Source organism: Haemaphysalis longicornis, unplaced genomic scaffold, assembly GCF_048455015.1.
Source record: "Haemaphysalis longicornis isolate Haplotype H1 unplaced genomic scaffold, Haemaphysalis longicornis Haplotype H1 scaffold_7, whole genome shotgun sequence".
Taxonomy (NCBI): domain Eukaryota; kingdom Metazoa; phylum Arthropoda; class Arachnida; order Ixodida; family Ixodidae; genus Haemaphysalis; species Haemaphysalis longicornis.
Window position 1 is genome coordinate 132,875,868 of NW_027526422.1, and position 23,148 is coordinate 132,899,015.

The 23,148-nt window shown below is 43.9% G+C and overlaps 1 protein-coding gene across 1 annotated transcript; it reads left to right on the forward strand.

The window, feature by feature from the left end:
* The first annotated feature begins 709 nt into the window (after positions 1–709).
* On the forward strand, positions 710–23,148 carry LOC144147012 (uncharacterized). The gene is made up of 4 exons (XM_077679018.1): positions 710–877; positions 16,523–16,603; positions 19,022–19,132; positions 22,495–23,148. The coding sequence occupies exons 2-4, from the start codon at positions 16,540–16,542 to the stop codon at positions 22,881–22,883; spliced, it is 564 nt and encodes a 187-aa protein (XP_077535144.1). The 5' UTR covers positions 710–877; positions 16,523–16,539; the 3' UTR covers positions 22,884–23,148.

The window sequence follows — 23,148 nt, forward strand, 5'->3', positions numbered from 1 at the left end:
CTGCCCAAACCACACAAAACTCTTCGTTTGAAGCATTATCGTAGATTTCAAACGTCATTACTTATCTTTAGGAGTCGTGAAATGCACACTCCTTAGTTGAGAAAAAGTTTTGCAGGGAGTTCTTTTCTTACGTTGAATAAGTTTTTAAACCTCTTTACTCAACATACAAGTGATGTTATTTTTGTTCTTGTTCTAAAGTAGTTCTCGTAAGCATTTCTTCCTTATTACAAAAGACAGCATCGTATTGCAAGTAAATTTCCGTCAGATGGCATGTAAAATGCATAGAATTTATACGATAAGGAAGAGTGCGCTTGGAAATGTGAGCGAAGGAAAGTACTGCACTGTGATTCTGAAGTGTGGCGAAATCTTTCTGTTGGAATTTGTAAAATGTAGCTATCGTTTGTGAAGGTTCTTTGCTAGTCGTTGTGTGCCTAAACTGGCGCTTGTGTCACTAACTTGCTCTGCCGAATAGCTTTTTGCGCATCTCGGTGTTTTATGCACAGCCAAAAAATCTGCTTTATTTGATTTCGCGTTGGGTCCTGTGAATAGCGAGCTGCTATTTTATTCCTTCTTGCACAGAGTTTACAGCACGGTGGTTTTGCTACCTACACACCCCTTCATTACCAGAATGAATGCATATCCCACTGGAGAAGCTTCTTCATTCAACTAGTCCTTGTCCAGAGACTCCGAGTCCAACGTTTCCGTATCTGCTTCTGCATTGCGGGCTTGAACAGGTGCGGCGGCCTGATTGGCTGGTACTGCGGCAGGTTGAGCGGCTGGCACGACAACCACTTGGCTGGCTGGGACCACGGCTACCGGCTGCTGCAATACCACTGCAGTCGCAGCAGGCTGCACCACTGCCGGGACCACGTTCAATGTTGGTTGCACGACGGCTAGAAAACACGTAGATCTGCGTCATTCATTTTATACTATCGTAAAAGGAAGACAGTACTTTGTGTTACCGCCCTTAATAGAAACTGCTATAAACTGCGCACTCCTGTTTGAACACCACCTATAATTTTCCAGCACCCCTCAGCGTGCTATTATTTAAGAAATATTTGATCGGAGCGTTCGCTTTTGTGTTAACAGATTAGGAGGTATTATTACTTATTGGTGAATGGGGCGGCAAAACAAAAACAAATGTTCTATTCGGCTACCATGACCTCCCTCATCACACGAATCACACGTTGTTTCACGGTAGCTACACCGCATCCGTCCTGCTTCTGTTTGGCCGATCCACCATATTTCTTAAATCTTGAATTTTCTAATCTACTTACTGGACAAAGTTTTCTGACTGGCGAAGTTGTTCGTCAGGACTACCTTCAACGAATAGGTCACGTTACATCAGCGAATAGGTTGCGTGAATGGGAATACATAACTGGAATATTGACGAAGCAGACCACGCCTCTCAGCTAGAACGGCTGACGATAGCTCCCTTGGGAAGCGCTTCTTAAATAAAACGAGTACACGCAGCACCACCCATGCAAGGTCACAAAGCACGTGTTCTATTTTTATATTCGCCAGAAGATTCGAGTACAACCTATGCCTCGGAAGATTCACCCAGTCCAAACAACGCCCGCCGCTTCGCAAGCACTGGAGGTATGAACCACGATTATGCAAATAACTAAACAAGCTACAACCACGCTGCTTGATATCTTATGCAGCCAGCACACGTCATTTGTGTTCTAACCGAGAGGTTCCAATATGAGCGCTGTCACTTTCATGCTACAGCAGTACAAGCTGCAGATGAAATTTCAATTCTCAAGCTGCCACTACCAGCCTTGACCCCATCACAGCACTGAGTCGCAAGCGGTATGCTCAAATTATCAGTGAAGATGTGTCACTACCTCAGCATTAAACTTTGCTAAAACGATCGAAAGTGCTACCCCAGACGCACGTTGTTTGCGTTTATAGGCGGCTCACGACGTTGCCCTCGCGTACATGCACCGGGGTGTTGCTCGGGAAGTACACTAAACGCTCTGGTTCCATCAAAACATAACCGCTTCTCACTCACTTAAACGTCCAGAAACACTACAAACATTGCCGAAGGACATTCCCGCTACCTCATCCTCGGTTAACCACGGCAGAAGCCACCACTCTCAGATGACTAAAGACAAATGATTATTCCCACAGCACCCTTCTTCATGCTATCTACTACACTCACCACCCTGATTTCGCAATTTCTGTCCAACGTCTGACGAGTTGTCCGCCAGGTATAGGCATGCCGACAAACTCTAGACCTTACCTGTCCTTTCAGTTGTTTACGAGCAGTACACTGTTTGCCTGGCCTACTCGGACCATGCATCTAAGAAAAACGTGGTGAAGAGAGCCTGGACAGCAAGCCGCTGCGAGAGCATGCCGAAAATGCGGACGGTCCTCACCTGGAAAGTGCCTTGGGGTCAGAAGTTACCCTCATCAAGATATTCCTCTATTCCCTGCTTCTGGCGCTGTTTTGGAGCGAAGATTATTCAAAGATAAATTTATCTAACTGAGCGCAGAACATCCTGCTTACCGGCAGTTCCTTGTTTTTATATTAAGCTGAACAATTGATAATGATACGAGCATAAATATGGGGTAACCAGGCGGGTAACAATATTAAGCCTAAGAATGGCCAACAGCCATTCATTGTCAAACCCAGCGCCTTAATTCCAGCGTTTGTCGCGCGAAAAAAACATTTCGGCTGCATCGCAAGGCGTCGAATCGTTTTCGTGAAGGCAGTTTTATGTCTGGCTCTATACGAGACGGTTGCTGCACGGGGCATTTTTTAGTGCTTCTGGAACACACACCATTTCTTGTCGATTCTTCGCCATCTCAAATCTCACGTAATATTTGTGCTCTGAAGCGTTTTACAGTGCTTGATTCGAGTTGCTCCCCATTTTGCTGGCATGCATTTTTCCTGGGCACTCCAGATCCATCACACAAAGGTAGGAAAGTTGTGTTGCCTTAGACATTTTACGTATTCCTAAAAATACAAACGTGAATTAAGACTTCCATTTCGAGACATTGAAAAATACGAGGTCAGGCAATGTAGCGATTAGACAACTTTGAAGTACACTTCCGAACACTGTAATCAAGTTTCTTTATATTTTTACGAGAAGAACCACCCGCTGATGATCGGGTCAGCCAATTTACTAATTTCTATGAACTATATCTTGTTATTCACAAATTATTCCAAACAATTACCCAAACTTCAAGTCGTACAGAATTTCGAATCCTCGTCTGCTGTAAATACATAAAATCCTACAAAAGGCGAGCGGGGACAGAAAACGACAGAATATGGTATTAATGGCTGTAATAAAAACGGAGCCTATACGACGTCCTACGCAACGGTAATAGCGTTCTCCCCAAATTTAAGGTGTCTAGTCTAGCACTCTAAGTACGTGACGTGGTAACCTAGCCCACGTCACTTCGTGTGGGTGTAGTGTAAAAAATCCAGTACGCCATTTTAGACGTTTGTTATGATAAAGTCATCAATACTCTCTTTCTAAATTGTTTACAAAAATCCCGTTGACCACTTTACAGTCTTGTTATGACAGCCGTCAAATTTGTCTATGTAAATTTGTATCGGCAAGATTTGCAACCAAAAACTGCTTGGTTGTACTGAGTGCTGAAAAATCACTCAGAAATCTGTAAAACGGGTAACTACGTATAAACCTGATCACCCAGGCTGAATAAGGCTGAATTTGGTTAGTTCAAAACCACGTGCAGCAGCTTTTGGATATCTTCAGCGGTTACCAGTATCAGCAAAAGCCAGTCGTACATCTAAACGTGCTTGTGATAAAATGGAGGATGTATGAAAAAAACATTCTTTTTGTTTTCTCAACAGCGTATTTTTTCCTATCCATATAGAATTGCTGCGCAATGGAAGGGATGTAGTCAGAAATATTCTAGCCTCTAGTACGCGGAGTTCTTCTGTGTGTTGATATCATCGGTTATTTTTCACTATGTTATGGCTGTAATTTCCACAGATGGTCTCGCCTTTTTGCGGCTTCTGAGAGAAAAACCCTTAAATTCGCTTAATCGAATTTCTATGGATAGTGTTTTCAACCAAATCCTAATTTCATATATGCAAGAACAGAACATGTAAAGAGCCAGTAAACCTCACATTTATTTCCAAACACACATTTGCCCCTTAGGTGGTTAGGCCAAAACCGTGAACAAGTTTTTCATGTATTTCAAGCATTTTTCAAGCTTAATGCCAAAATTTCAAGCATCTCGGTTTAGCATTTAGGCTGGGCGTTGATCAATCAATCAGTCATTCAGTCGCTCAGTGAGTCACTCTTTCAGTGAGTAGGTCAGTCAATCCGCAGTGAGTCAGTCACCAGTCCATCCGTCCGTATGTAAATTCTCTTTACAGATCTCTTTACAGGGTATTCCTACTATCACGTACCAATCTTTTAAAATTAGAAGAGCCATGGCATTGCTTAAAAAAATCTAGTGCATAATGTTTTCGTCCCAGAGGAGTAGTCACCAGTACGTTTTTGTAAAACAATATTTAATTACGGAATTGTTATTCATCATTTAACTCGAAAAGTACTGTTACACTCATGAAAGTGCTATGAAGGCGCTTGCAGGAATCAACTAGAAAACCCTAGTGCGGTTAATTCAGTGACGTACTTATAGGTAAGCATTTTTTCTGACCGCCAAAGAAACCCTGCGATACATTGCAAATACCGCGTGACGGCGCTCCAACACTCATCATGAAGAAGCGCCCTCAAATAGGCTGATTGAAACAACTGCTTTGCCAAACTGCTTTGCCAAACTGCTGTGCCAAACATGTCCGAAGCAGCGCATCACCCTGATAATGGTATGCAAGGAGCAGCCACAACAAGTTTGTCGGGGCGCGTTCAAGGCACGAACTCGGGCGCGACTTCTGCTTTTTTTATTTCATTCCGGCTAATTCAGACAGAGCCTGTACTATGGCTCTGCTTTTTGTTGCTACTCGCTGCGACTTGACGTGATATTTTTATATTTAGCGGGGTTTCTTTATCAGCCAGAATAAATGAGTACGTAAGTAGTACGTCACTGAAAATACCGCGGTTAGATGTCCTTCGTTGGTACCTAAAAATGCCTCACTCACACTTTAACGATTGAAAAAGTAGTTCTCGAGTTGAATACCTGGTTAAACGTACCTAGTTCAAGCTCATTAAAAAGTCACTGTATTGAAAACATTGTGTTGTTGTCTTCAAAAAATGCCATTGCTCTTTTTTGAAATCTCGGTGCATGATAGTTGGGAGAGCCTGCATACATAACAGATAAAACGTTCAGTGGTAAAGAGCAATACCTTGTTGGAACACCATACCATTAGAGGAGCCTGATGCAGGTACAAGTACAGCTGATGGAGCTTGGCCCAGGGTGCCACCAGCTGGGACTAATATACACTTCCCTAAAAAAAGAACCAAAGCACAGCTATATTTATGTACGCTGAGGCGGTTTGAGAAGTAATGCTTAGATTGTGCGTATTTTTGAAAATATATTGGTACACTTTTTTACTCATGCACTTCTCCTTGTGAGTGGTAGATGCGCTGTAAGGTGCCTTACGAAGATATCTTGAACTGCTCTGAAATGAATGAATAAATATTTTGTGCAACGTCTGACGTTTATCATAACATATTCCTTCAAATACAGAGCCGGAACTTTGTAGTAAAATATTGCCAAATAAAGTGCTTCTTTTCATTTTGAAAATAAAATTCGTGAAGGACTTTCGTGGGCTAGTGCTTCAAATATAAAATTTAGACCCGGCTTCATTGAATAGCATCAATTGAAAAAAAGTGCCCTCGTTTTATTTTAAATTTTTTTGTGCCTGTTTTTAGGATTACGGGCTTTTACGTTTAACAATAGACACTCGATATCCACAAAAACCGAACCATCACTGTTTCGGATGATGTACACTCATTGCAGCGGGATTATCATTTGTTTTATTTTTTGGAAAAGCAGCCCTTAAGGTGGTCAAAAACTGTATGTAATCGCAGGCTGCAGTGACCTCTAGAGTAAATGCTGTGAAGTGGTGAGTAGATATCAACAAATATTTCTTACTAAAGTTGAAACGGCCGCAGTTTCCAGCCTCATAGCCCAAGCTGTGCCTGTACTTCAAGCAGATCGCTTAAAGTATGCCAAACTAGCGTTTGCTCTCTTGACGGTTATTTATCCTGTTCTGAACCTGACATTTTTTGAAGGCAGTGGAACTACGTGAAAAATAATGTAAATTTATTGTTGACAGCTTATGAAAGCACTTTTATTTTTGCTTCACGTTTTATGGATACTGTATATGATGATTACTTGCGTGGTTGTTGGCATAAATAGATGTATTTTTGTAAGCTACACGGCATGTACCTTAAATACAGCCTCAGTTTATAAAATTGTAACCGTGACCTCCACTTCAAAGTTCTAAATTGTCGAGAAAGCGTCCGAGCCACTCTACCTCAAGAGTAATCCCTTCGGTAAAACAGGTGAAATATTTCAATAGAAGCGTCATGGCTGTCGCGCTGATACTGACAATGTAAAGGGTATTATACAAGTATTACACTCCCTTTTAACCAGGATACACTTTAGCATCAAAGGTTGATCCACCAGTGAAACTCACCAATTCCAATCGTTGAAAGTGCAAGCGAAGCCGCAAAAATATGGGTGCCGATATTCTTCATTACACGATTTTCCGAAAGTGCACAAGAGACCTGAAAAGGAATACCGGTGTTCGTGGTCGTACTACAAATAATATGGTTATTGATGGAAAACACCACACTTTCCTTAGAAGAGCACAGTTGTGTACCCGGTGGTTCAAGCAAATGAGATGCTTACTTGTAGCAGTACTTTGTAATCGTTAGTACCTCCGACCGAGTGACTCGCACGCTGGATAAGCACACGTTCAGACCCCATTCATATTTTCAAGAGAGCCGGAATTAGCTGCGTGGCCAATATCAGGGGCCTTCTGCTCTCCGTAATGACATCGTCGAGGGAAAGGTTTGAGGATAAACGTACTTCTGTAGCAATCAAGTTTGTTCTCTGTTTCTTATAGCAGCAACATAATTAATTGTATTAGACAGAATTCAACACTTCCACCTAACCCCTAATAAACGTTGTCGAAAAAAAGTTTCCATGAACTAACGCAACTCTTGGCCGTCAGTACCCAGAAGCTGTAGAGAGCGCGACTACGGCGGCAGTCAGGCCAGCGATACAGCAGAGGGTGCTAACAATTTCTGGGTTCAGACAGGCCGCCTTTGGAACTTCAACTAGGTAACATTCAACGCGCGAACTCACTCAAAGGGTGCTGTACTATTAGACGAGCACGGGGACAATAAATGTGATATCATAGTGTTAGGACGATAAGGAGAATCCTTCATATCGTTGAGTAGCGGGCATATTCTGTGATACAATCGACCAAAAGAAACTAAAGGGGCAAAGGTTGGAGTTTTAATTCACAGGAAGATAGGAGGGAACGTTACGGAGTTCTTCGCTATTAACAAAAATCCCATTCTGTTTTGTTTTATGGTAGCCCCAAAAAGCCGTCAGTGATACTGTTGCAGGAAAGGCTCCTGACATTCAAAGTGAGATTATTCACCTCCACAGTTCGGTGGCGCATCTCACAAACAAATCTGCACAGCACTTCTGCGCGAATCGCATGACTGCGAAAGCGGATATATTTGCAGGGATGTGTTTTTTTTAATGCAGATACTGCAATTGGAACCCAATACCCACCAGCAAGAGGGACGGTTTTCTTACTGACACTCTGGGCGAAATTCAGTAAAACAACAGCAAAACATAACAATCCCTTTGTTTTCTGTATAAATGACATTTGTAATGTAAAAGCCTTTTCCTCACTCCCTCCGATTATTTGAAACCGCGTAAATGACCATTTATTACAAATCCACTCACACTGCTTCTAGTGTTACCAATTGCAAACCTGACGCTGAAGAAAAAATAAAACAGACGAAAGTGTGCGGCACTGGGGCTGACCCTAATAATCCGACACCTGAACTGAAACCAATGCGGACAAAATCATTGACAACAACTGCAACCCAACAAAAGGTCTGCCCAGTATTTCATCTTCTCGGTCGCTGCGCGCGCCATCCACGTCACCCAAAGAAAGTGCGGATAAACAGGTAGATGTAGCAGCGTTTAGATATGAATTCAAAAGTAATGGTGCATTTGTTGCTAGAACTATCAGTGAGACAAATTACGATGCGCATCGTAATTTAACATTCAACTTGAACATTTAATGCGGCTTAATTTTATTCGCTAGCCAGTGCGCTTTATAGCATTGTGAAGATAACATCACCTGTGACCGATTGCTAGACTTTCAATCAGCTTACCCCAAGAAAAGAATATACAAACGCTTTGACTACTCACCTTTGTACTAGCCACGCGTCTCCCGAACCTCCTTCCGAGTCTTGCTTCCGCTACCACCACTTTTACTCAGCTGCCGGCACGTTTTTGTTTTGATACAACGCAAAAGCGTAGAATTTGTTAGGTACCCAAAGTTTTCATCAAAAGCACTGACATCAAATTTATATTTTTTAGAAGTAAAACGCCGGATGGTAGCGTTTCAGCGGAGCCAATAAAGGCGACATATCTGTTAACTCGGTAAGAGAAATCGCAACAGCGGAAAGACTTAGGGGCAGAAAAACGCAACAAACAAAAGACGCCGGGCGGAAATGACGACAATGGAAAGGAGGAAGTGAGAAGCAAAGCAACGAACAAAAGTTAGCAGTAAAAATAAAGCGGGGAAAAATTGTAGGCGAACTTAGAGGGTAGCTCATAAAATATCCCTCTGTCCAACAAAGAACGACGTTAAATGTTGAGCAATAGCCCATCAACGCAACCCCAAATGAAGCCGGCTGAGCTTCTCCCTGATAGTGGTGCACGCATCCGATGCTATTACGAAAGAGCAAAAAATTCTGCTTTGACGGTACAGCGGCTTCAGACAGCTGCAGTGCGTCGTTACTCAGTTCGCGTTTAATTTTTTCCTCGGTCACCCTTTGGAAATTTACAAGCTGAGGAGGTATACCCTGTTTCGAAATGTGAAGCTAGCATACCCTGTTTCGAAATGTGAAGCTAGCAGAGTCCATAACTTGAAAGCGCCGTATTTTTCAAGAAAATCCGTTTTGCGTGCACTACGCCTGTACTCGTCGTGATAAAGTAGGAGCTTTCCCTGGGACGCGCACTGCAAGCATACTTTTGTTAGCAAAAGTCGGTTCCTCCGAAAGAAGCAAGCTCTCACGATATCTTGCCGGAAGGGTACCGATGGAATGCAGTCACTCGTGCACAAGCTTCGTGTGCAATTTTTTTCTTAGAGCTTTACTGAACCGCTTATGAAGTGCACTGTCGTTGTATTTGAACTACGTTGGCGAATCTAGTACATAAGCAAATGCCCTGGTTTGTTTAATTTCAATATATGTTATCAATTTTCGGACATTTCGGCTGCATCATGTTACGCAACTGCGCAAACCATTCCTCCTTATGAATCGTTTACCAGGTATTTGCATAAGGGGAAATGTTTCATACATTACTTTTACTTGGCAGGCACGCAGTGTTCTGTCCTTGCCTGTTACCTGTATTTCAAGTACGTCGCCACCGTGACAACTCGTAAGATGGCAGCTGAAATGCAGTTTTCTTGGTGTTTCAACATTCACACAGGTAAAGTCCGTGTTACGTACTTTTGCCCCTCGCTGGTACCTAAAGGTCTGTTTCCGAAAGCACAAACAAAATCAAGAAAATGAATCAGGAAAGTCCTGCGTGTCACCATGTAACGACAAGAAAGCGCCACTCGGGCACACATATCTCACCGATCTTTAAAAAAACTTGTAGTGTGGTGGAGATGAGTTTAAGCCGGGCCATCAAGCGAAAATTACTGCCACTACGTTCACAGTAATTTTGCTAACGGCTTTAGCGATACACTTTATGTTTAACGGAGCATTATAATGTCGTCAGTACGGCATCTCGTGCATTTTTCTTATGCCTGTGCTACACGGCAACTCTCAATTCCCAGTTGAACGAACGCTCACAAGGAAGTGCACGTGATTTATTTCAAATGGGCCACTCAATAGACAGTTGGTTCGAAGGACTTCAATGTCTTTGAAATGGTCTTGTAGCATAGGTACAAGGCCATGCGATACCTGTTGGACGCCGGCCAAGTCATCGCCGTCCTATATCTCCGTTGCTGTAGGAATGTCAGATGCTAATCTTGAAACGGCTATGTTGCCTTCGTCCTCTTTCAGCTCCCTAATATCTACTTTGTTAAATAGTGGCGTTTAGGTGCCAGGTAAGGCTAGACCGTCTGTTTATCCCCGCGACAAGCAGTATTCTTTCTTGTGTTCAAACTGAAAAACCATCTGTCATAGGTGAAAGGTTCCAACGGTCTTTCCAAAAACTTCTAGAAAACAGTACTCGGGTGCTACGTTTCTTGTTTTGTAACATGTTAGTGATTAGCTTGCTATATTCGTTTTCCCGTCTTTAGCGGTAATACGTAAAGCTTCGAACGTACGCAGCCCGAGTCCCTTTAAATCACGTGCCCTTCTCAAAGCTTCTTTAGCGCCTCATTGTCTGTGGCAGCTGTTCGTCTTATTAAGGCAGAGGTTTGTTCGTAATTATTTGGGATCAGGAACATTGGATCTGGCCGCGTCTATTATACCAACCACAGCATAACCATTTGTATTATCCAACCTTCCCAGATCTCGAGAAATCTCGACCTGTAAATTGTTTTTGAGTGTTCCTGAATGAAAATTGTTCCTGATTGGCTAGCAGTCCCTCTTGAACGTGCAAGCACTATCCGGACTTTGCTGCCGGCGAGATGGAAGATGTTTGCCTCTGCAGAACTCGGGTTGTCATTTAAACTACAACAGTGGTGACAGTTACGGTGGTACGGGAAGGTGTGAACATTCAAAATATTTAGCCAAATTAGAGGATGTGCCAATACTCCTTCGAAGTTTTTGTGAACGTTGGATTTGGCTGCACGAACACGTTGCACTTCCCTGGCGCGTCTCAAACTGTGCGGTTTTATTGGGTGGAATTTGGATTCTCTTGAGCTCTCAAATGTTTGTTTTTTAATCCAAAAAATGTTTTTGAAGTAGGCTTTGCAACTGGGAGAAAACGACGACAACATAAACATTCAGTGCCATCCCCCTCTGTCAAGGAGGAGTATTAGAGAACGCAACAAAACACGCACTTTGAAACTAGCGCTTGCGCATGCTTCTTATTATCCTGGTTAAGTGAAACTTGAAAGTAGCATTTGAATCCCAGCCGACAAACATGAGGCTCTTCGTTTCCCTCCTGTAGAAGACCATGTAACAAGACCAGGCGGGCCTCCCAAAATATTCACATCTTCACTGCGAAATACGTAATCAAGAAATTAACTAAAACTCAGTTTTTGATAGCATCCTCCTTGCGGCTGACTGCCTTGTAACTCGTTTTGGAACAGGCTGGGTTAAGTAAGAGTTACAGGTGTTTTCTCAAAGCATACTGCCTCCAGAGGCGGCCATGTATTGCCTGCGGGTGGGCATTCCGCAGCGTGTACAACTTCTATGTGAACTATTTATAAAAAGTGAATAAACTCGGCGTAATGGTAGCGTCGTGTTAGGAGAACTTTTTTGTGCTTTCTAAAACACTATGATCATCATCAATGCGCCGATAAGATATCATCATCGGTGCCCGTCATGACGTGGGCGCAGCTCTCGCTCGAGCTGCATCGTCTGCGTCTCATCGCCATCTTTGTAAATAATACCACTACCGTCTGAACGGACGTCGCACTGCTCCTCTCATTTTATAGTAATATCTACGTTTCATTAAGAGCTACGTAGCGATTTACACGACTGTAGGTCGAGCGCCTGCGATTCTCTCTCAATGTGACTTCCGCTAACTCGCACTATGTAGGAAAACCAAGACACATACACCTTCCCGAAAAGAGTGAGTACCGCTGTGGAGCTGTGCAACCAAATACATTTTGAACATGAGTTGTATGAGCAATGAGAAAATACGTTGTTTGCTATGTTGTATCGTACAAAATATTTCTGACTCTGACAGCTGCAAATGTTACGGAATAACCGCTTGACGCATTCTTGCAGTGTCATCAATCGACCACCCGATTGTTCATTCGGTCGTAGGAGCTGACATCGTAGATACTACGCACGAAGAGCGTGGATCAAGCAGTTCGCTGACCTGCCGCCACAACAACAAGATGTAATTTCTGATCGGGCCAGAAGGCCGAAGTTGACCGTCAGCAGCATGTTTGCGCACCAATATTATGTATACTTTTCTAAGAATAATACACACACCACCTCAAAACTGTGCGCTTGGAAACCGCGGACGCCCATGTCGTGGAACAACTGTTATCAACAATGCTCTGGCGGAAAGCCTAAAGTCCTCTAATTTACTTTCTGGGGATAGGCTTTGTCCCAGGTGTTACATCCAGTGTACCAAACTAAAAAACAATGGCTGGACTTGAGCCAGAAGAAACAACACAAACGGCATGCGATGAAGTTGTTGGCATGTTCCCCAGTCCAGCGTCGGATGTTCCAAGGGGAAGGAAGCATCCTGCGAGCCAATCTCCCCTCGTTGCGTCTGAATCGAGTAAGCTGGCAAGATATACGGCAGCTGCAAGCGTCAACACCAACATTAGTGTGCCTCTAATAAAAGACCTTAGAGATGATGGAAAACTGGCAGAAAACTACAAGCTAATGCTGTACAGCCTTCGAATAAAATACCGCAATGCACATTGGAGGCAGCAAAAGCTTCGAATTCTTGCTTTGTACCCGCAGTCATGCGGGATCTCTCAAGTTTGCCAGTACTTTAACTGTGGGAAAAAAGTGGGAAGATCTGCGAGGCACCTCTGAGGGTCGAAAGAGCTCAGCTTCGCGCCACTCGGAAATTTCCGTCGACCCCACACCCCTGAATGCGATGAAATTAGGTACAAGCAGTGAATGCGCGCTGGGAAATGTCTCCTAATGACAGTGTTTTCAATTCCCAAGGGAAGTAATGGATGAGCTCGTTAAAAGGCTGCAAAAACTAAAAGGCACCATTACGTTAGCAAATCGCAGTTCAATTATCTTCGAAGTTTGAAAGGCACTCTTGCACCAACTGAGGGAATTGTCTTAGTCGATTTTGCCGAACTGAACTTCATTGTGCAGAACGCCGACAGTCCTACCATTGGAACGCCTCCCAAGCTACGATTCACCCCATTGTTGTCTACGTTGCTAGCGATGATCAGAAACCTGGTTCAAACTCTTGCTCTTCTGCTTCCTACGTTGTCGTATCTGACGCCCTGAATCACGGCAACGAAACGGGTCATGCACCCCCACGGCATTCCCTGCACAAACGCAGGCAAAAAAAACTCAATAATAATACTTTTTTTTCACGGACGGTGCGGCATCGGAGTATAAAAATTAGAAGAACTTTGTGAACCTCGCCTTTCATAAAAGCGATTTCGGACTGGAGGCAACATGGAATGTTTTTGCAACTTCTCACGGCAAGAGTCCTTGCGATGGGTTAAGGGGTACGCTGAAACGGCTGGCAAGCAGAGCCAGCCTACAGAGATCGCTCTACAACAATATATTGGTGCTAAAAGACCTGTATGATTGAGCGAGCCAGTGAATGAAAACAGTCAACGTACTTTGGGTCCCCGAAAGTGCTGTCACAGCTGAGAGACAAAGCCTTAGCAGCGGCCTCGAATCAGCTATATCGATTCCAAAGACGCACCAATACCGCCATTTAGCACCAAAAGGGACAGGATGCGTCTCAGAGAAAATCACATCGAGTTCTACCGCCGAACAAGCGTACTCAGTGAAACACTGAAATCGCCGTACTGTGCTTCTACAATGGCGTGAATTGACAAGAACACCGGCATTAAAACATGTGCACTGAACACGGCTGAAATTGCCTCTTTAGTTAAAATAGTTAAGTAGGACCTGTCGAAATACATTAATAAAAGAAAATAAACTGCATTAAAGTGGTTTTTCTTCATGACCCGCGAACATTTCTTTTTATTATTAATACCGGTAATCGTTTTATACGTATTAGCAAAGGATGGCGAGCATCACTACGGAAGAGCGTGCCGTGGAGACGCCTGTGAGGACTCCTTTTCAAAAAATCTTTTCTTCGGAATAGCAAATGCTTTTCCAATTTTTTATGCTTCAGAAATAACATTGAGCTATATTTTGGGTATTTTTGAAACACCGTACACGGTTGCCCACACGGCTGTTTTTGGTCCCCTTTAGAACATTTTTGTAAAATTTCGATATTATTTATATATTTTCAAAACAGTGCTAGGAAGATTTGTGATCTGAAAAGTTGCAAATACATGTCGATGTCCTAGGGAATCAGTACGAAAATATTTGTTGTGGTTATTTGATTACAAATTATCTAAACAGTGGACCAAACTGACCATTTTTCTCAGATTCCCGCTGTTGATTCGGGTGGTTAATTTTTTAGCTCGGCGTTTATTGTTTTCGGCAGCGTAGCCTCTGATTATATCTGTTTACCTGCTAAAACATGCTATTGTAACCTGTAATAGCTCCTTGGCAAAAAAGAATAAAAGGTATCACTTTGTATGTGCCTGGCAGATCTTTGCAGGCAGCTCTAAGGGCGAAAAAAATTGTCTCGCAAAAAATATTTTACCGAGTACACTTATCGACTCTAAATTGCTAAAATACGTTTTTAAGCACGTCCGCAAGATTGAAAAATTTTCGGGTCTCTTTTGGCATAGAATCACCCTCCAGGAACTATTAATTGCAATATAGACTTTCTATCTCCATTAGATGCTTACGTAATGATGCAGGCATAATTGTAGTGCTCATGAAAAAAACGGTTTTTTCACAAGTTTCCAGTTCTTTTATTGGGCTTCCCATAATGTGATAAGTGGTCGGAACACTGATTCCCCATTAAAGGAGCCATCGCCCTAAAATTTGCTTAACTAACAATTGTGCATATGCCTAAGGAGCGGACATTTTTTTCTCTAAAGGCTCTCTTATGAGCACACGCAAGGGTTAACACATAAAAGTGCCGTGCGCAAACTCCATCTGTCATATTTATCTTGAGAATGACGTGTTATAGAACCTCCACCTGCGTTTAAAATGTGCTGAGCGTTAAGCCTCTCATCGCGTATTTTTCCCGGAAGCAGACGTTTGTGCAATAGGCACGTGTCTATCGAAGCACGTAGGGCTTTCTGACTCATGGTGGAGGACTCCGTTTTATTCTGCTATAATCAGGGTTACTAGCTAAAGTGGTGAACCAAGGCGATTGCTTTGTGCGTTATTCTATGTCACCTGGCATAAAGGTGTAAAGAAAACAATTTTTTTGTCGGTGAAATAGTGAAACGTCCTTAATTCAAGTTAGAAATTATTCTGTGCACTTTAGGCCGCAGCCTTCCGTGGCACCTCCGAAAGGTAAGCCGGTAGTCATTCCCAACCCATTTTCAAATCATTGAGCAATTCAAGCCTGACGTCACTCAAGAAGTAGCTCAGTTTAATGCGTTTTACTCGGACAATTTTCATATGGACACGATTCACTAAATCAGAGTTATTGTTTGTCCCTACAGATTAAAACGTTTTAACGGTCCCCTTTAGAAACCACGATATGTTTTTTATGTATTTTCTTAATTGAAATTTGTCTACTCTGAATGCCTTGAATTGTAATGCATCGCATAAACGTTTCATGATTGGAATAACGAAACGACAGTAATCCTTCAATAAATGCTTTGTTTCCTAACATTGACTTAATATACGAGCGAATAATGTAATCTTTTGTTGAATAATGGGCGCTCCCATCAGAAGTATTGCACGTGGCTACACCATACTTCCCAATTGCCATAAACTCCATTGCTTGAAAAACAGAAGAAACGTACGCCTCATATCGAGAGGATACATGAAATATTAACATTTGTTTTGCACGCACGAGAAAGTTTCCGACAAATCAGCTATAACGACGGTTTTTTCAAAAAGAAAGATCGAAAATGGCGAACAGGCTGAAGTTTCTCCCACTGCTTATTTGCAAAATAAAATTTCATGTCTGCCCAGTATTTAGGGGAGTACGCGCCTACGTTGTTTTTCTGCATTCCTACATTTTATTTCCTTTTTACGAACCAAGTATACCCCTGCTTGGAGAACATCAATACGAACTTGTCCCAAACACGACTTTTAAATTGTTTTAAATCTTTCTTTAAAAAGTCTGAGATCCTCCGTTTTAGGAGATGAGCAAAAAAGAGTTTGTGGCTCAAACCAAGAAAAATTGCGCGAAAGCAGCATAAAAATAATATATGCTCTCTTGTAGCTCTTATTGTCTGTAGAACAATTTGGGCACTAATTTTTGCAGGGAGAGAATAATTTACACAATACAGTAATAAGTCCGATGTACAAACCCTTCATTAAAGATTTTTTTACTGAGCCGATCGAAAGGGCTTCCTTATCTGTATGGAACACTAACTCTTAATGTACACTAAAAATACTTACACTAGCCTTTCTGCTTGCAAAATTTCGGTATCCAAACTACAAAGCAAGAACAAGTAGGCGTGTTTTTGTAGCGAGTTTTCTATTTGCAGCTTCCCGATTCAGAACAATGGCAGTCACTGTCTACTTACGGCTACTGATCTGTCTCATCGAAATGCAGGTTTTATTAACAGGTGAGTGGTCATTACACACCTAGCAAAACTTCGCAAGCTGCCTTTGGTATCGTCTTAGGGCTGAGCGTCAGTCAATTTTGACATGTCAGAACAAGTTTCGGTTAAAAAACAAGTGTAGACATTACAAGTAGCTGCGAATTTCATGTCTTAAGGCCGCGTAAAATGTATCGTTCTGTAGTACTTTAGAACCCCTCCCCGGCGGCAGCCACACTCGGAGAAACATCGACAACTTGTAGTTCTAGCTGTCCCTGCGAACAATAACTGCGTTGTATTACGGACACGTCAGCTCAGCCTTGTTACGAACCAGCGGTTGTGTGTGTTAACGCGGCACTCAGGCTTGGATAGCGCACAACGCGACGGCGCGCCGTAGTGCTTCCCGCAAAGCGTGCGGGCTGTGAGAAGAGAACCCCTCATCAGACTAAACGATGCCGGTAGGTACACGCTACATCACTCGTGGGACCTCGATAATACGGTGCGGCCCGAACCCTCCTGATCATGCATGGGCTTGACGGCAGCTAACGTTTCTCTGCCTCTTGGAGTAGTCATGTTGTAGGCATGCCAGGGTGCTGCTACCTTTATCATCGCTGTTCCGTACTTTCAATGCCTTAAATTAGTTAATTTTGGCTTCAGCTCTATCGAAACGGAAGCAACTCCCCTGCAAGCCACTCGCCCACAACGCTACAACTTCGGGACGGGTGGTACCCGTGCGCCTCCGCCCATGCAACATCGTACTTCTACTTAGTGTACACACCATGCATCCCATGGCATGCTGTAAGACCACCGAAATCTATCCCCAGGTGGTCTAAATTACTCCGGAGCCCTCTACTACGGTGCACCTCGTCACCTGTGTAGCCTCGGAGCATTAAATTTCATAGTCCCAAAATCGAGTCCCAGTGTTAGCTTTCGCTTGAGGTTATTGGAGCATGAAGAATGTTTCCCGTTAAGCAGGAGACACACGTGTCACATGCCTTCGCTGTGCTAAGAGAACATTAGTCGCTAAAACTTGTTGCAGCGTTACTAAGTGTGAACACTTTCAAACGGTTCAGGAAAACAAAACCTCGAGAAAATAACTTTCAAGAGTTCAAATGACAGACGTTCTTTTATTGGTTACTACTATTCACACTATAAGTTTGCTTGGGCAAAAATCCTCAGTGATGAGGTGAGATTTATCGGCCCAGGAAATTGCAACTACCGCGTCAAAGTGCTGCTGTAACAGGAATAAAAACCGAATCCCAACCCGCCTTTTTGTGGGTATCAACTTATACAGAAACTTAAGATAAAAAAACGATTACCAATTTAGGCGAAAACGGGTAGTGATGGTGCTTGCCGCGCTGTTTTCGTAAAACTGACCTGTAGCTGTTAGGCTCCATCACAATCATCACATATACAGAGTATACCTTCAGCTCTGGTACCATATCCCCACTCGCCATCCAGTTCCTCCATCAGGGAAGACCTCACTCCGACAAAGACATTATACTCAAATTGTACCCGTACATACCAGCTACCTTCGCCACATGAGCACATGAGCAGGCCCAAGCTGCAGCCCCCCGGGTGCTCTATGCAGGCTTCCACTGATGGGATAATTCTCACTTATCTGCAGCAGAGATTTGCTTCTCACGTATTTGTAATTTCTGCGAATGGAGTCACCAGACAAGTTTCGCTCCTCCAAGCATCACTCACGCGCCATGATGCCACTGCACACCGTAGACAACAAATTCAAAACTGAATAGCGTTATGCATCCCCAAATATACCTTGATGCTTGTTCATACTTCAATGCTCCATCTGCCTCAATTTAATACATGTCATGCGCAGCGCAAGCATCCCCTCCAGGCGCAAGCGCCTACGCACATGATCCCCCTCATCACTTCACCTCCGTCATAGCTAGCCGCCCTGACTTACCGAGCCGCTCCCTACGAGAACTCCGCGGTATTTTAACTGTAAGGAGAACCAGTAGCAGTTTTGCAAGGCTTCCCCTCGCATGGCCACAATTTTCTCAGTCTCTTTATATACGGGGAGCAGTAGGCGCGAATCCTGTTTCGTCTTCCGTAGGCGACGATATGTATCGTCTTCTCCCCGCTCCACTGTTCAAATGCTCTCTGGTTTTAGCGGCAACACGCCCCCATTTTGCGTCACAAAGCAACCTTGGACATTGCGCCCTCTGCTACTTCACCTAACTGTACAGCGCTGACGTTAGCGGCCGTGTGGCGACACGCAATGCAATAAACGTTCTTGAGAGTCCCTACGAGTGTTTTATGATGGCCGGTTGCTAGCGGCAGAAGCCTATTCGGTAGCCCAGGAGTTGTTACGACGGCACGTCCGAGAATCTTGATCCTATCAGCTATGCTTTCTGTATGTCAAAGGTCTAGCTTAAGCGTTTACAGGGTACTCATCCCATCTTCGTTCTTACGGCTATGCAGGCCAGATCATGTTTTTATCGCCAGCCGTCTCCGCAATGTCTCTGCCTTATGGTGGGAACCAGTTGATGGCGCAGCAGGCTACCGGATACGGCCTCCTACAATCCCCAGCCGGTAGGTCATCACTTAAGCTTTGCGATGCCGTTATTACTTAGCCTTTCGTTACCTATATCACATTGCACCGTCATAAGTACTACAGAGACACCTCCTTGCCCGAAAGCGGTCAGGACAGCTCTACTTTTATTTGCCTTGGAGAGTTATACTGTAGATATTGCTCCTTCTACAGACCATCAGTACCAGTTTCATAAGAAGTGCGGGCATGCGGAGTGTTGAACCGAAACTGGAAACGAACCAAAAAGCAGAACTTAACCAGGATTTTCGCATGGAACCTGAACCAAACCAAACCGGTATTTTTTCGCCATTTCGGAACTCATCCCGAATCCGAACGAATCGAAATAACTGTTCCGGGAAAAGTTACTGAAACGGTTCTGCGAACGGTTAGAGTGAAAGGAAAAATATCTAGTCGGTCAGGCCACCCTTGATATTTTTTGGGTGGTTGGCATTTGCAACTTCTGCGGCGCGCTCTCTCTCAACCAACCATAAAATGTAGTTGCAGACAATAAAGCCGAGAAATTTCTGAGTGCCGACCACCTAAATGCTATACAATGTCCTCCTTCTTTGCACGCATTGCGCTGCTATGTTGTTTCTAGCTTAAGATTGACACCTTGCACTGAAGTTAGTAAATAGTTGTCTGATGCATATATTGCAGTTATTCAAGAGTTTCTGATTCAAGCATTTATATAAGGTACGAATATAGGAAGAAACTGAACTGACACAAAAAAACATGAATCAACTGGTTTCATGGGAACAAAATACGATAGCGTTCTTCAATAGTTTGTCTCCTTTTGTGCTACCATTCTGCAGCCATGGAGAGCCGGCGGCCCATGCCGCTGCTTGTGATTTAACCAAGTCACAATCTTTACTAGAACCCAATCGCTGTCACCTGTCGCTGAAGCGTTATGAGGAATAAACCACCACCGTTGTTTCCGTATAGTCAGTGAGTCATTATAGCCATTATTCCTTCTAGGTTGTGTGTTAGCAGGTGGAAGGTGGGGAGAATAAAATCCCTCTCAAAGCCACCTGCAACGCTTGACATTGGTGGTTGACGGCGACGCCGGTCAGTTTTCGACATTAGCACTGCTAGTGTCCCCGCGTTAAACGTAAAACGCCGTTGAAAGTATCATCATCATCATCACCACCACCAGCCTATCAACGCCCAGTGCAGGGCAAAGGCCTCTCCCATTAATCTCCAACTATCCCGGTCCTGTGCTAACTGCGACCAGTTTACCCCGCAAACTTTTTGATCTCGTCTGCCCATCTAACTTTATGCCCCAGCCGCTCCGACCCTCTCCAACGAAGAGGAACGCCTATGGCTACTCACCCAGACACACGTACTCCCCTGCCGATATCGACTTCACCTAATCTGCCCTTCTTTGTACCCCACCCCTTTGTGCCCCGACTGCGGGTCCCTCGATACCCAAGACCACTGCATGTGGCAGTGCCCCCAAAACCCATTCCCCCCCTTCACAGACGGAGAGCACTGGGCGAAGGCGTTGTGCAGCTCGGACCGTGAGGTCCAGGCTAAGGTCATCCAGCGAGCTGCAATGCTCACCGGCCGGTTACCTCCGCCGGTCACCCGCCACCTCTCTCTCTGCCGCCCCCTGCCATACTTGCCTTCTCTAGGGATCCACTCGGTTACCCTTAATGACCAACGGTTATCTTGCCTTCGCATTACAAGCCCTGCCCACGTCCATTCATTCTTTTTAATTTCTACTAATATGTCCTTAATACGCGGTGGTTCCCTGACCCACTCCGCTTTTAGCTTGTCCCTTAATGTTACACCTATCATCTTCCATTCCATTGCTCGCTGAGTCGTCCTCAATTTAAGTTGAACCCTCTTCGTGAGCCTCCAAGTTTCTGCCCCGTAGGTGAGTACCGGTAAGATGCACCTGTCCTAGGTACGTGAAAAGCGGAGCAGACCGTCCAATTTTCTTTGAAATGGTAGGTCATTAGTCCCCTTAATGAGCGAAAATATATGCGTGCGCGTGTTCGCGTTTTTTATTTTTTTTCTTCGTTTTGCAAAATGTCGACCGACCAGTTATCTTCATTTACGCTGTTATAACGATTACACTTGGAACTTTCAGGAAATCTGCCTTATGTGGAAATCCACGGCGTTACATGGTTCGCCATTTTCCGTAATTTTTTATTATATTTTTTATTTTTTTTGTTTCAAAATTTTGTTCCACCAAATATCTCCATTTACGCTATTCTAACGATTACAGGTAAAACGTTCGCGACATCTGCATTACTGTGGAAGTGCCATGGGTTATAGGTTTTGCCATTTCCCTATTTATTTATTTATTTTTTCAGTTTTTAGTTTTTTTTAATTTTGTACGCCCCATTATTTCCGTTTACGTTATTATAACATTTAAGTTTGGGACTTTCGCCAAATCTGCATTATTGTAAAAATGCAGGCCGTTATACGGTTCACCCGCCGCGGTGGTTCAGTGGCTAAGGCGTTGCGCTGCTGAGCACGAGGTCGCGGGTTCGATTCCCGGCCGCGGCGGCCGCTTTTCTGATGGAGGCGAAAAGCAAAAACGCTCGTGTGTTCGAGATTTCGGCGCACGTTAAAGATCCCCAGGTGGTCAAAATTAATCAGGAGCCCTCCACTACGGCGCGCCTCATCGCCTGCGTTGCGTCGGCGCGTTAAACCCCACAATCAATCAATCAATCGTTATACGGTTATCCATTTTGTGTAATTATTTTATCCCTTTCTTATTTTGCTGGTTTTCCAATATTTTGCTGGACCATTTACCTCCCTTTACGCTATTATAGTGATTACAGCTGGAAATTTCGCAACATCTGCATTATAGTGGAAACACCATGCGTTATACGTTTTGCAATTTCCGTAATTTTTAATATTTTTGTATTTTTTAGTGTTTCAAAATTTCGCCCGACAATTATTTCCGTTTACGTTATCATAACGATTATATAACGAACTTTCTCGAAATCTGCATTATTGAGGAAATGCAGGGCGTTACACGGTTCGCCAGATTCTGTAAGTATTTTATATTTTTCTTATTTTGTTAGTTTTTCAAAATTTTTTTTGGACCAGTTATTCCCATTTACGCTATACTAGCGATTACAGGTGGAACTTCAGCGATATCTGCATTTTTGTGGAAACGCAGGGAATTACACGGTCCTGGCTGGGTTGGGGGTACTCGGCAAAGATTGCTACGCATTACACTGCACATTAAAATGAACTTCGGCTGTTCCCGCTAGCCCTGGAAAATAAACTGATTTGATTGATTGATTGATTGATTGATTGATTGATTGATTGATTGATTGATTTTGATTGATTGATTGATTGATTGAAAACTCCCTGACAGCTGCCAATCCTTTCACCATTTTCGCAGTCCCGGTTCCTACGATCACGGGAATTGGACTTGCAACAAATCCAATCGGAATCCCAGTGGTCACCGGTATGAACGTCGGGATACCTGCAGTGGTGGCGGTGCCCATGGTTCCAGTAGGCCCCATCGCACCAAGTAGTAGTAACCCTACTGTTAGCAACGCTGCCGCAGCACCGCAAGCCGTGCCACCGCCCGCTGCGGCGCAGGCTGTTCCACCGCCAGAACCAGCTGCACCGGAAGCAGCCGACGAAGCCGCCCGCAACGACGAGCTCTCATCTAATGCCATGGCTGCGCAAGGGAAGCAGCTGGCGGCAATAGCACCACACGCCATCACGCCCCGAAGCAGCTCTGACCCGTGCTCTAAAGGAAGCAACGCTTTTAACTGCGGCTGATCCACTGCGGTGATGTCGCTATGGAGGTAATGGCGTCATACAAATGCTGAGTGTTAAAGTTCACTACATCTAATGTTCCACGAAAGCCGTTCTTGGTTTCCATGCCAGAAATAAAACTTTCAACGTGTTCATTCGAAATTATCTGATTTCTGCCCGTTGAAGCACGGGTAATCATGGTCGGGCACAATCCTGAAGGGTGAAATGCCCCTACGACGAATATTGAGCCAGTCTGTCGAGGACGTTTGTTTGAACGCAATAAAGTCTT